Genomic DNA, 13,409 nt, shown 5'->3' with positions numbered 1-13,409 from the left:
GAGAGATCCCACCTCTACCGCCGGAAGCGCAGTGTCCTGGAGCGTGAGATTTTGGATCGGGATACAACTGGGGAGGTCGAACAGTACCTCGCCCAGGTGGCCTCACCTGCTATGCTGGACAAGGGCCTTGTGAGGGATTGGAAGATCGGAAGGGATAGACAAGGAAGAGGGAAGGAAGCGGCCGTGGCCTTAAGTTAGGTACCATCCCGGCATTTGCTGGAGAAGAAGTGGGTAACCACAGAAAACCACTTCGAGGGTGGCTGCGGTGGGACTCGAACACCCTCTATTCAGTTGACCTCCCGAGGCTGAGTGCACACCATTCCAGCCCTCGTACTATTCAAATTTCGTGGCAATGCCGAGAATCGAACCCGGTCATCAGGACGTGGTAGCTTATCACACTAACCACTACACCACAGAGGCGGCCATTTTCAAAAAGTAGGCAGAAAATTACAATTACAATTGCTTCACAGAACGTCAGTCTTTGGGCAATCATTGGCACTATTTTATTTTTCCCATATAGGAATGGAATGATACCAAAGTCTGCAAGGAAAAATTCATTACATTTTGTGCTCTTCAGCGCAGAGACATTAAGTGGCTACCATCACTAGGTGAGACTAATCAGACTTTCAAAATAATTTTTCCCAATAAAAATTTGCACGTCACTTTCCCCTGTGGGTGGGGGTGATAGAATAACCTCTATGCTATCCCCTGCATGTCGTAAAAGACGACTAACGGGAGAACAAGGACTGCCAAATTGGCAGCGTGGGTTGGCAATTGCTGTCTGGCATTGCTTCCAATAACTCGTGCCAGTGTCCTCGATCAAGTATTGGTCTTTCCCGACCTCCGCGATATTGAGTTTTCAAGGCCTAGGGAGTTTTTTATTTTCACGTCCTTCATGGCCTTTCCCTTTACTTTTTTTTTCTTTTTTTGCTGATGACTTCAATTTTCGAAATGTCGGACCTTATGATTAATAGATAATGATTGCCCAGTTGTATTTCCTCTTAAAACGAATCACCACCACCACTACCATCTCCACCACGAAGTACACGATTATGTAAATCTCGACCAGCAACCACGACAACCTGCCAGTAAATGAACGAAACCCTGGTATATAGCCTTGAGAGCGCTGAGGCTCTAAAGTTGCTAAGCTTTCGATGTGATGTACACTGCCTGATAAAGAACGTTAAGCACCCAGAAGGAGTGATCCAATATTATCCCATTTCGGTATGCATGCATACCATTACTGTGTGAGTAAACGATTAGATTTACAAGGATCTGTAATGTGCAGAATGCCCACCGGAGTGCATTCGTGATGGCACCGTCCTGTTGTTTATAAGTTGTTACCAGTCAACTGCTGTGAGTCAGACGTGCAGAGAGGACTACGTACTAGCGCTGTTAACGGAGCGGTTGTTTACGGAGCGGAGGCTCCGGGCGCTTTCAATCGGTGCCTCCGGAGAACCTCCGATTAAATTATAAGCGCGTAGTTTAAACTTGGTACGGGAGAAATGAACGAGCATTTGTATAGGAATTTATAACTTGTCGCTGTTAATGTGAGAAACTACGCCCCTCCGTTAATACTTTAGTTATTTGGCGATATTACAGACAGTATTCTTACGTACAAACATAATAATTATGTAACAGAACCTCCAATTGAATGTCAAGCGCGTAGTGTGAACTTGGTACGGGAGAAATGAAGGAGCATTTTCACAGGAATTTATAACTTGTCACTATTATCGTGAGAAACTAGGTCCCTCAGTTTATACCGGTACCCTTATTATTGGTCGATAATACAGATAGCATTCTTACGTACAAACATTGAATGATCGAACTCGATAGCTGCAGTCGCTTAAGTGCGGCCAGTGTCCAGTATTCGGGAGATAGTACGTTCGAACCCCACTGTCGGCAGCCCTGAAAATGGTTTCCCGTGGTTTCCCATTTTCACACCGGGCAAATGCTGGGGCTGTACCTTAATTAAGGCTACGGCCGCTTCCTTCCCACTCCTAGCCCTTCCCTGTCCCATCGTCGCCATAAGACCTATCTGTGTCGGTGCGACGTAAAACAACTAGCAAAAAAAAAAAAAAGACATTGAATGACAAGCGCGTAGTGTGAACTTCATACGGGAGGAATGAACAAGCATTCTCATATGAATTTATAACTTTTCGCTATTATTGCGCGAAACTACACTCCTTCTTTAACTTTTCTAATGCTATATGTTCGGGGCGTCGACCTTTGAGGATCTTTTGCCTCTACTTGCACCATATGTGAGGAAACCTGCGTGTATTATGTAAATGGCGGTAGTGTAAAGTGTTGAATGTGATGAAAGGAACATTAAGGATGACACAAACACCCAGACCCCAGACCCCAGACCAATGATATTAATAATTTAAATAAAAAAACTCTGAACCGGCCAGGAATCGAACCCGGGGCCGCCGGGTGACAGGCGGACGCGTTGCCACCTACACCGTGAGACCGGTGTTTACGAGTTGTTTGTGCCATGTTTTACAGCGCAGCACTTACAGACTTGAACCGCTTGAACTCCTCCGTCCACTCATAAATAATCATCCTTTACTTCTGCACGTTTTTCGCGTTTTTTACATATGTCCAGAAATTAAAAGCGAATTCAAATTTAACTTGAAACTACTGTATTCTAGTGCCAATACAATGGGAATATTTCCATAATAATAATAATAATAATAATGAACGAAGTGTATGTGCTGTGTAAGTTCTGCACAGGTAGGGCCTGCACTTTTCTGAGAAATAACTGAACCTGTTTAGATATATTGTTTGTTGTATCTAGGCCTACAGGGTTTATACCTACAGATATATGGGGTATTTATTATATGTCGATATAATTGCATTTTCTTGATAACAAATGAGAGGATGCATTAATTATTCTGAATGACTATACGTTCTTTGTTAAGGGGTATTGTATGGAATATCGGTGATATAAATCAATTTTTGTTTATGTAGGTAACGATTGTTATAGGGCGCCTACATTCATGGACGTAAGTTTGAAATAGAGCTGGAACGGAGCAGTTCCTCCTATGATTGCAATCGGTAGTGCGAGTGAGCGCTCCCTCCGGTATTCTCCGGTAGTAAACTGTTGCTGGGAAACCAATCGGTGCTTCGGCACGCGAGCGGAGGGCGAGCGGAGGACGGAGCAACAGTACTGAATGTGTGCCTCGCTTGCCGTTCCATCCGTGGTGCGCAACGGATGTGTTAGCGACATAGTAAATACTGCTTTATAAGTATGACGAAGGAGAATATAGGAAATATATACATTCTCATTTATCGTTCGTGTTTCATTTGTCTATTACTTTTGTAACAATTTGCTTTACGTCATGCCGTCTTATGGCGACGATGTGATAGGAACGGCTAAGGAGAGTAATTTCTAGGCGTGAAAATGGAAAACGACGTAAAACCATCTTCAGAGCTGCCGACAGTGGGGTTCGAACCCACTTTCATCCGGAAGATAGTGGGATCGAATCCCACTGTCGGCAGCCTTGAAGATGGTTTTCCGTGGTTTCCCATTTCTCCTCCAGGAAAATGCCGGGATGGTACCTAACTGAAGGCCACGGCCGCTTCCTTCCCACTCCCAAACCTTCCCTATCCCATCGTCGCCATAAGACTTATCTGTGTCGGTGCGACATAAAACAAAACCCAAAGTCTCACGCTCCAGGACACTGTCCTTGAGGTGGTATAGGTGGGATCCCTCTCTGCGTCCGAGGGAACACCCAACCCTGGAGGGTAAATTGATGGAAGGATTATTATTATTATTATTATTATTATTATTATTATTATTATTATTATTATTATTATTGTACTCCCATAACCACTTCTGTGGTTTTCTGTGACGTTAAGGTGCCGACATTTTGTCCCACAGGAGTTCTTTCATGTGCCGGTACAGTAGCGGTGATTAGGGGGGGGCGAGAGGGGACAGTCGCCCCCCTACTTTGTGGAGAAAACTTTGCATTTGTATTCCATTTTACCTGGATGAAACAAGGAATTATAGGAATTATTAAAACAAGAAATTTGTACAAGCCCTGTTGTCTTATCAGCTAATTATTTGCTTTAATTAATAACGAAATTATTAGCGGAAATACGCAACAAAGTCGTTCACGGAGTTAACCGATTTGTATAGCGCCACAGCGAGTACTGTAGTGGAGACTTTGTATGTGCTGTGAGGAAGGGTACGCGTGCATTCGTTAGTCTGGCAGTCTATTTAGTGTCAGTTAGTTTTTTTAGTTTGTAGTCAAATACTAAATGATTTTAATTATATAATCACGCCGTACGTCTATTTAATTGTAATACATGTGTAATATTGTTCCTCTAGTGAAAGTTTTATTGTATAGTATTGAATCAAAATCCCAAATAAATATTATCAACACAGGTAAGTTGGTAGGCTGAGAATCTTTACCTCTCTGTCGAAATTCCATTTAGTAGCTTTTTTTTTTTCAGTTTTAATGTATAACGTATATACCCCCCCCCCGCTATATCCCACAAACTGGGGTACTTTGTTGTCTTTACATTTTTTGCCCCCCTACTTCTAATTCCAAATCGCCGCTACTGCCGGTACACCTGACCACCTTCAGGTACCGCCGAGCAAAGTCGGAATTGAAACCGCAAGCTTGAGCTCAGAAGGCCAGCGCTCTACCGTCTGAACTACTCAGCCCGGTGCAGCATATAACCAGTTTCAATCAGTTCGTACTCTTCAGTAAAAATTGAAATGGCGTATGACTTTTAGTGCCGAGAGTGTCTGAGGACAAGTTCGGCTCACCAGATGCAGGTGCGCGTTGTGATGTGGATGAAATGATGATGAAGACGACACATACACCCAGTTCCAGCGCCAGCGAAATTAGCCAATTAAGGTCAAAATTCCCGAACCTGCCGGGAATCGAACCCGGGACCCCTGTGACCAAAGGCCAGTACGCTAACCATTTAGCATGGAGGCGGATGTACTGTTCCGTAATAAATGAGCTACGAGTATAATTAATGTAAGAACATCGTATATAATACATGTTTACATGCAATGGAATATAATTACCACTTAAACTATTTTACTACCAGTATTAATAATATTGTTAACGCATTTGCAACGGTATAATATATGCCAATATTCAATCTACAGTGTTCTATCCACCTGCACCTATTGCAAACTGAACGTCAGCAGATCAAAATCTGTTATTCATAACGTAACAAATAATGCGGCGATCTTGAAACGACTACATCATTTGAATGACAAACGTAGGGGAACACATGCATCTGTGGAATTAGTACTGAAATCTAAATTGTAATTCCTCCTAAGATCACCGTTGCAACATTGCCCACATCAAAGCATTTGAATTTTCCGCCAGTGAATTCAATCGGAGGACTACCGGAGGTCTCCGGAGGAGCGCTGTAATCGTATTATCCGATTCAATCAACAGGAGGTCCGCCTCCTCTTCACAGCGCTACTACGTACAGTACGAAGAACCCACGATGCCTCGCAGATGCGTTAGACAGCCTATCCACCAACTGACCGCATTTGACAGAGGCTGCATTGTGGGACTACAGAAAGCTGGTTGGTCGTATCGTGCCAGGCATGTAGGCCATTCAGATTTTGGACTCAATGGGTACATGAGGGCACCCAATCACGTCGTGCAGGTTCGGGTCGACTAAAAAACACCACCCCGAGGGAGGATCGTCTTACGGTGCGCCAAGCATGACGGGATCCCATAACTTAGGCACCCGCTATACGCGAACATGTACTGAAGACTCTACAAAATCCTGTGAGTTCCCGCTCAGTGTCTCAGCGACTCGCATCCGCCGGAATGAGATCCTACCGCCCCATCCATCGATTCCCATTGACACCAGAACACCAACACCTGTGTTTGGAGTGGTACCTTACCCGTGAGGCATGGACAGAGGACGACTGGCGTCGCATCATGTTTAGCGATGAGTCTCGCTTCTCCAAAACCTCCCATGACCATCGCGTGTGGGTTTGGCGGCGTCGAGGGCAGAGGGCAGATCCTGCCCATATTGTGGAAAAACACACACAGGCGTAATCCCTGGCATCATGATGTAGGGAGCAATAGGATATGCGCTCAGGTCACCTCTAATAGTGCTTCGGCAGACTTTGACGGCACAGCGATTAGTCAGATATTTTGCGTCCGCATGTCCTACCCCTTATGGCAGGAAATGTTCAGCGAACTGCCAGAAGAATGGAGCGAAAAGGGTATAGCTGTGTCTACAGGAACACAGTCCAACATCTACTGTGATGATACGTGGATCTTCCACAGTTTTCTTAATATTTGGAACGTAGTTGTATCTTCCTATCTGCTACAAGACAGAAATGGGTTCGTTTTGAAAACCACCCGGTTTATATAAATCAGCCTGAATTTTTCCAAGACTACCAAACTAGAGAATAGCGCGTGCATAATACTTGTTTTGAGCTTAGTTCATGCACAGGAATGCAAGTAGCAATAAATCACATTTGAAAATTCAAATTTCTGCCACACCTTAAAAATATTACTTCATTAGTTATAATTCTGTTCGTGCTAGTTAGTAACACCAGCACCTACAAAGCAGTTGATAAGAGTATCCAAAATTTATTTTACTCTCTAAAGAGTGGCTGTGAAAGAGCAAATATATTTTCCCTCAAAAATGTGGAGTGGTTAGTATTATAAAATCAAACCAACCCCATTGCGCTAACGCCCCTATGGGCCTTGGTATACCATGCGACCGCTGCCCAGCCCGAAGGCCTGCATATCACTAGGTGACGCATGGCCAGTGCGACCGATCCTCTCGGTCTCGTGGTTTAAATCATACTTGTCCCGTCGTTCTCAGAAAGTTGTTTTCTTTTATGGTATATCTTCAAGTTGGCAATCAGTAAACACTGGCGTACTCCACGATGCTTCTCGATATATATATATATGAATGATATATCCACAGTTTTTAAGAATAGTTCTTACCATACGTACGCCAATGATCTGCAGGCGTACTTCCATTTTAGTCCCAAAACAGCACAACACGATATAGAATAATGAAGTGAAGACATCGTCCGTCTTATTCAGTGGACCCAAAATCATAGCACTCTGTCAAATATTTCCAAAACCCAGCTCAAATCTATTGGCTATACTAAGCTACCAAACGCTGAGGATTTCAAATCTATCCCGCCAGTAAAATTGATAAGCACTGGCATCCCCCACAGTAATAGTCCCAACACAATGATTTTGTACAGTCCTTTGTCGTTATTCGGTCTAGAAAGCCAAGAATAACGGCCGATAGGATTCGTCGTGCTGACCACACGACACCTCGTAATCTGCAGGCCTTCGGGCTGAGCAGCGGTCGCTTGGTATGCCAATGCCCTTCAGGGCTGTAGCACCACGGGGTTAGATTTTAATCTTTATTGGAGCACAAAACAGCTCTGGTAAAAAGGGTATTTTCATCGATGCATGCCTTGAAGCGTAATTTCATTTGAAAATTTATCTCCCAACGAAGGTAGCCTCATAGAACTACTAACAGAAAATGTATATAACAGCTATGGCAAATCGTATTCAGATATTTGGATTGAAATGGTGATTTAAAATTTGGCAGAATTCCTTCAGGACCGTCCCTACAATCTCATCTCTAAGGCAGAATGATAAGCCTTGGAAAATCTTCAAGAAAACTTGGTATGAAGCCTCGAGTTCACGGCAAAAGACAATAGAGCTCGATTAACTCCCAGTTGTACTTCCTCTTAAAACACATAGCACCACCATCACTAACACATAATAAGAAATATATTTAATTCGTTTTTTTTTTATTTTTCAAATAATTAAAATTCTTGGATATAGGCCTAATTCGAAGATTTTCTCTGGCCCCTTCAGATTCGAATTATTCAAGTTTCACAGTAATTATGTGGATAAACGGAGGATGTCAACAGGTTTCATTTTAAAACTAAGTGTCTCTTTGAGCGTGGGAAGTGCTAGTGGTGATTTTTGTTTTAAGGGTAAGTACAAGTAGGGTAAAAACAAAAATGAAACTAAAATAAAAACTATTCATTAAACAGAGAATTTTGAAAAAAAAATTACGAATGAAAACAAAAGTTATTTTAATAAGCTGTAAAGGGCACTGAAAACTTGAAATGTATATGCTCTTGTTTAATCCAATCTCGCGCGTAAAGCGAATTACAAGATCAGGAGTATTCTCGCATCGACCAGTATGAGTCCACCGTGGCCCACATCCTCACAGACTGTGCCTATCTCTCTGGCGTAAGACGGAACCTCGGTCTCCAGGAGAGACTCGAACTCAAACTAGCCGATGACGCGAATACTGCTGATCTCGTTAAGTACTCTGCAGTCTATTGACACCTGTTGCCCACAGCACCTACTGGTACTCGTACAACAGATTCATGACTAGGAGATGTTTATTGTTGAAATGCCATCTTTTTTCCCTTCGAATCAGGTTGTTACTGCCTGGCTGAGTGGCTCAGACGGTTGAGGCGCTGGCCTTCTGACCCCAACTTGGCAGGTTCGATCCTGGCTCAGTCCGGTGGTATTTGAAGGTGCTCAAATACGTCAGCCTCGTGTCGGTAGATTTACTGGAACGTAAAAGAAATCCTGAGGGACTAAATTCCGGCACCTCGGCGTCTCCGAAAACCGTGGGACGTAAAGCACATACTATTATTATTATTATTATTATTATTATTATTATTATTATTATTATTATTATTATTATTATTATTATTAGGTTGTTACTAACGAGTATAGAAATTCATTCTGCGAAATAAGAAACGATTATAACAATTTTTATTTTGCATTATTTTTGCATTTATTGCCGATTTGGGATGATCAGTCATTCTTTTCAACTTTCTAGACGGTTTTCGATCAATATATAACATTTTGAAAAATGTTTACATCATTTAAAGTGTTTTTTTTTTCAATTAATGAAATTTTATGGCATACAAATTATATTTTTTTCTTGTATGTATGTTGGGTATTCAGCTCGAAGGCTGGTTTGATCCTCTGCAACTCCGCCAACAGCTGTCATAAATAGCCTAGGCGTCACTGAAGAGGAGTACTAGTGAAATGAAGAGTGAGGTAGTTTCCCGTTGCTTTGCTCACCAAGCCAGCCGTTGCTATTACATATCAGTCTGCCAAGCCCACTGAAATGCATGCACCAACCGACCCTATGAGCGATATTTTCACGACCCTATGAGCGATATTTTCACACCATTCATAACAGGGACTGGCTGCATAAGGAATGGTATTACGCATACCTCAGTCACTTTCATATTGTCAAAGCCAAGGATGAGACTGAGACAGGTCAATGAAAGTAACAAATTTGATATAGCCCATACCAGAAGACATAGTGCACTGTAAACACATCTCGCCAGCAAAGGCATAATTTTTTCTTACATATGATTAAATTTGCTAAATACCTTTAATGACCAAGCAAACTGAGAGCAGTTGTTGGTGACTAAGGAAAGGATTTATACCTGTGAGTCTTGGGTTTCCAAGATATGTGCAGGAACACAATAATGTCTTATAATTAGTAGAAAGTATTTCCTAACGTGTCTCGAGCACAAGGAATGCACCAGCCATCGCCCTCGCCCCCACAGCTAGACATTCACTCCGTGAACCTCAAGGCCAAGAACAAATGGAAACAATAGCTATATATTACTGGAGAATTATTCCTCGTGAATAGTCGAGATTTTCTTCTGAAGACGCAGAGCAAAGGTTCTGTAAAACATAAAGAAGTTTCATCTCGTTTTCTTGGCACGGCATAAGTCCAAAACCCTATATCAAGTCTAAGAGTTATATAACTTTCCGCTTCAGTACAGAATTATCCTTCCAAGTGGTTCCATCCACAAAAAATGCCGAAAGCGAAACCAACACGAAGTGTTTGTTCTTTGTTTTACAGCCTGTTTTACGTCGTACCGACAGAAATAGGTCTTATGGCGACGATGGGCTATGAAAGGGTTAGGAGTGGGAAGGAAGAGACCGTGACCTTAATTAGGACACAGCTCCATCATTTGCCTGCTGTGAAAATGAAAAATCACAGAAAACCCACTATCTTCCGAATGCAGGCTGGTAGCTACCGTGACCCAAACACCTTAGCCATTTGCTCGGTATCAAAACGTGCATTTTTAATTCAGTTAGAGAATGAATTCATAAAATATGTGTTTACGACAAATGGGCGTGCTTTATTTTGTTAATTGTTAACGCGAGTGCGGGAAGATTTTTTGTTGTTCAACAGCACATTAATGAAAAAAACATTCGAAGGCTGTGACGAGTGCGAAGAACAGATGTTCCCAAGTTCCTCGGCGGGCAAAGTACTACATTCAGCAAATCGTTATACACTTCCAAGTAAATTACGAGATAATTATTTCGGTAAAAACAAGAGCTGAACAGTGAATAGAATAGGGATATCGTCGCAGCATGAGGATTACCTCGTATCCCTCTATGCTCTTCTTACCTATTATTCTCCTTAAGACCGGTCATCCCCGAAAACCGAAAAAGTAGTTAGTGGGACGTAAAGCAAACAACATTATTTTTATTAAGACCGGTCACGCCTCCTAGCCACACACGGATATGCAGTACATAATAACAACTTTCGTTGTGTTCATTTTCCTGTGCTAATGTGTAAAGGAGAATAATAATGATGATGATGATGATGATGATGTTTTTTGTTGTTTAAAGGGGCCTAACAGCTAGGTAATCGGCCCATAATAGTACGAGGTGCAACGAAATGACACGATAATTAAAACTTCAACATGTATCCACTGACTAGAATTTAATACGAATGGTGATGAAAAAATTATCGTGAAACAAAAACAATCAGTGGACCCAATTCACAATGTCTTATTACTGGGATGATACGTATTATCCAAAGGGGTCGAATATACAGCTCACCGGCCCATCATAATGGTACTAATCATAGGTAAGGTAGACTCATGGTGTTGCTCACATAGTGGTACTAATCTTAGGCAATGTAGACCCACGACGTATTCCACATTGTGGTAACGCCCACAGGTAACACAAACCCAAGGCGTTTCTCACATAATGGTGTTACACTCGGGCAACGCACACCACTGGTTTTCCTCACATAGTAGTACTAATCGCAGGCAACGTAGACCCATGGTGTTTCTCATAAAGTGGTACAACTCATAGGAATGGGCCGATGACCTTCGATGTTAGGCCCCTTAAAACAACAAGCATCAACAACTCATGGGTAACGCAGACCCATTTTTAACACACTGGAAACGACCGGTGGAATGTACACCACGATGCTTATCACAAGCAACGCCCAGACTCGTAGTGTTCCTCAGATAATGGTACTATTCCTATGTAACGTCGACCCATGGCTTTCCTCGCAAGGTGGTACTAGTCACAAGTAACGTCGATCCATGGTGTTCCGCACGCAATGGTACTAATAACAAATAATCTCACGGTTCTAATGCCATCATCCTTTTGGTCGATCCTTACAACGGGCAGGGGATACCGTGGGCGTAGTCTTCGTCTGCGTCCCCCACGCACATGGAGTAAAGGTGAATGAACCTTAAATCCATTCTGCTGTAGGAGTGCGTAAATACTTAATGAAAACATACGTTCCTACAGTACGGTGCATTAAGGTTCATTTTCCTTCATGACATAGCAACTCAGCGACGGTATATTTCTTGTAAAACCTTTGTTAAACAGTCACCAAAATTCGATTTAGTCAAATATTTTAAAGAAATTTTTACTTATTTTATAGCATTTTTTCCACATATTTAAGGGATTATTTTAATAATTTTCATTTTTTAGCTCAACAACATCCGCACCCTATTCATGACTTTCTAGCCAAATCAGTATCACTTTGGAGTAGCTGCTGGAAATGAGCTTGCGGGCGAATCCGCAAAAGAGGAGGTACGTTTAACCACGTAGACCTATGAACGTACCTGCTAGAGATATTTGTTCTCAGCTACGTCGAACCATTTTGGCGTCCTGGCAATCGGAGAGGTCAGATATCCGAACTCCCAACAAGCTGAGAGCAATTATTAAGAAGACAGCTGCCATGTGGCCTTCACGGAGATAGGCCGTAGTTTTACGTAGGCTGAGGCTCTGTCACCTCTTAAAGAGGGAAGACCCCTCAGTGTGTGCTTGTGGTGCCGAATTCTCTGTGGCCCACATCCTCACAGAGTGTGACGATCGCTCTGGCCTGAGACGGAACCTCGGTCTGCAGGAGACACTCGAACTCATACTAGCCTACGATGAGAATACTGCTGATCTCATCATTCACTTTATGTATGAGAGTGGTCTGATCAAGGGCGTATACATTTCAAGTGTTCTGTCCTTTCCGGCTTAGTAAAATCATTCTTGTTTTATTTTTAATTCATATTCAAATTCCACCGTTTAATGAATAGTTTTTATTTAATTTTCATTTTTGTTTCCACTTAGCAGATGATTACCTAGTTGTACTTCCTTTAAAACAAAAATACCACCACCACCACCACAGAACTTAGGCCCCCTTCCTGTTATTTCTATCTCATTTTAGGAAAGATCTAGCTTTCCCTTTATACAGGAATGATTTTTCTTTTTTGCTAGTGGCTTTACGTCGCACCGACACAGATAGGTCTTATGGCGACGATGGGGTAGGAAAGGCCTAGGAATTGGAAGGAAGCGGCCGTGGCCTTAATTAAGGTACAGCCCCAGCATTTGCCTGGTGTGAAAATGGGAAACCACGGAAAAGCATCTTCAGGGCTGCCGACAGTGGAATTCGAACCCACTATCTCCCGGATGCAAGCTCACAGCCGCGCGCTTCTAACCGCACGGCCAACTCGCCCGGTACACGAATGATAAAGCCAGGAGAAGACCCAAACATCGTTTTGTCCGTCAGCATTAGGGTTAAAGGCTCCTTAAAAGAACAACTACAAGGACACTCACCTGATATCCACAGCGCTGCTCTGTGGTGACAGGTAGGCCCAGGGCAGCAGGAACCAACAGCAGTATGCACAGTCCAAGAGTCATGATGACACTGATCTTGTTGAATAACTCGGTGACCGCACTTAACGCCCAGCGATAAGCTATCGACTTTATCTTTCAGCTCTCTTGGCGTAAACAATGTTTATTAGCGAGCAACGGATTTATATGTACTAATAATTAATCAAATATGCACATATGTATTTAGTTATTTTATTGAGGTATGGAATTATATATGGACTTACAATTACAATAACTCTCAATTCTATTCAATATTAAAGTTCAGTGAAGCTAAACAAAGTAGGCATACATGAAACATAACGTTGCACTTTTAATTTTAATATGAACTTCGAAAAACACTCGATCATTCATTCTCTGTTATCAGAACAATGGATTACAAAATGTTTTTTCATTTGCTAGAAAGTGAATCTTCTGATTTTTCTGAGAATAGATTTATAGTATATTGACTGAAACTGCGTTCAATAGATG

The 13,409-nt window shown here is 42.3% G+C and overlaps 1 protein-coding gene across 1 annotated transcript in view; it reads right to left on the bottom strand.

The window, feature by feature from the left end:
* Positions 1-12,997, bottom strand: part of LOC136871761 (lysosomal alpha-mannosidase) — a 195,518-nt gene extending 182,521 nt beyond the window's left edge. The window contains exon 1 of the mRNA XM_067145327.2: positions 12,885-12,997. Within this exon, the coding sequence (XP_067001428.2) occupies positions 12,885-12,968 (84 nt within the window). The 5' untranslated portion in view covers positions 12,969-12,997. The remainder of the gene's footprint in view (positions 1-12,884) is intronic.
* Between the last annotated feature and the right edge of the window lie 412 nt (positions 12,998-13,409).

This window comes from Anabrus simplex, chromosome 4 (assembly GCF_040414725.1).
Source record: "Anabrus simplex isolate iqAnaSimp1 chromosome 4, ASM4041472v1, whole genome shotgun sequence".
Lineage (NCBI taxonomy): Eukaryota > Metazoa > Arthropoda > Insecta > Orthoptera > Tettigoniidae > Anabrus > Anabrus simplex.
Note: the sequence above shows the minus strand (reverse complement) of the source record. Positions and strands in the feature narration are given on the sequence as shown.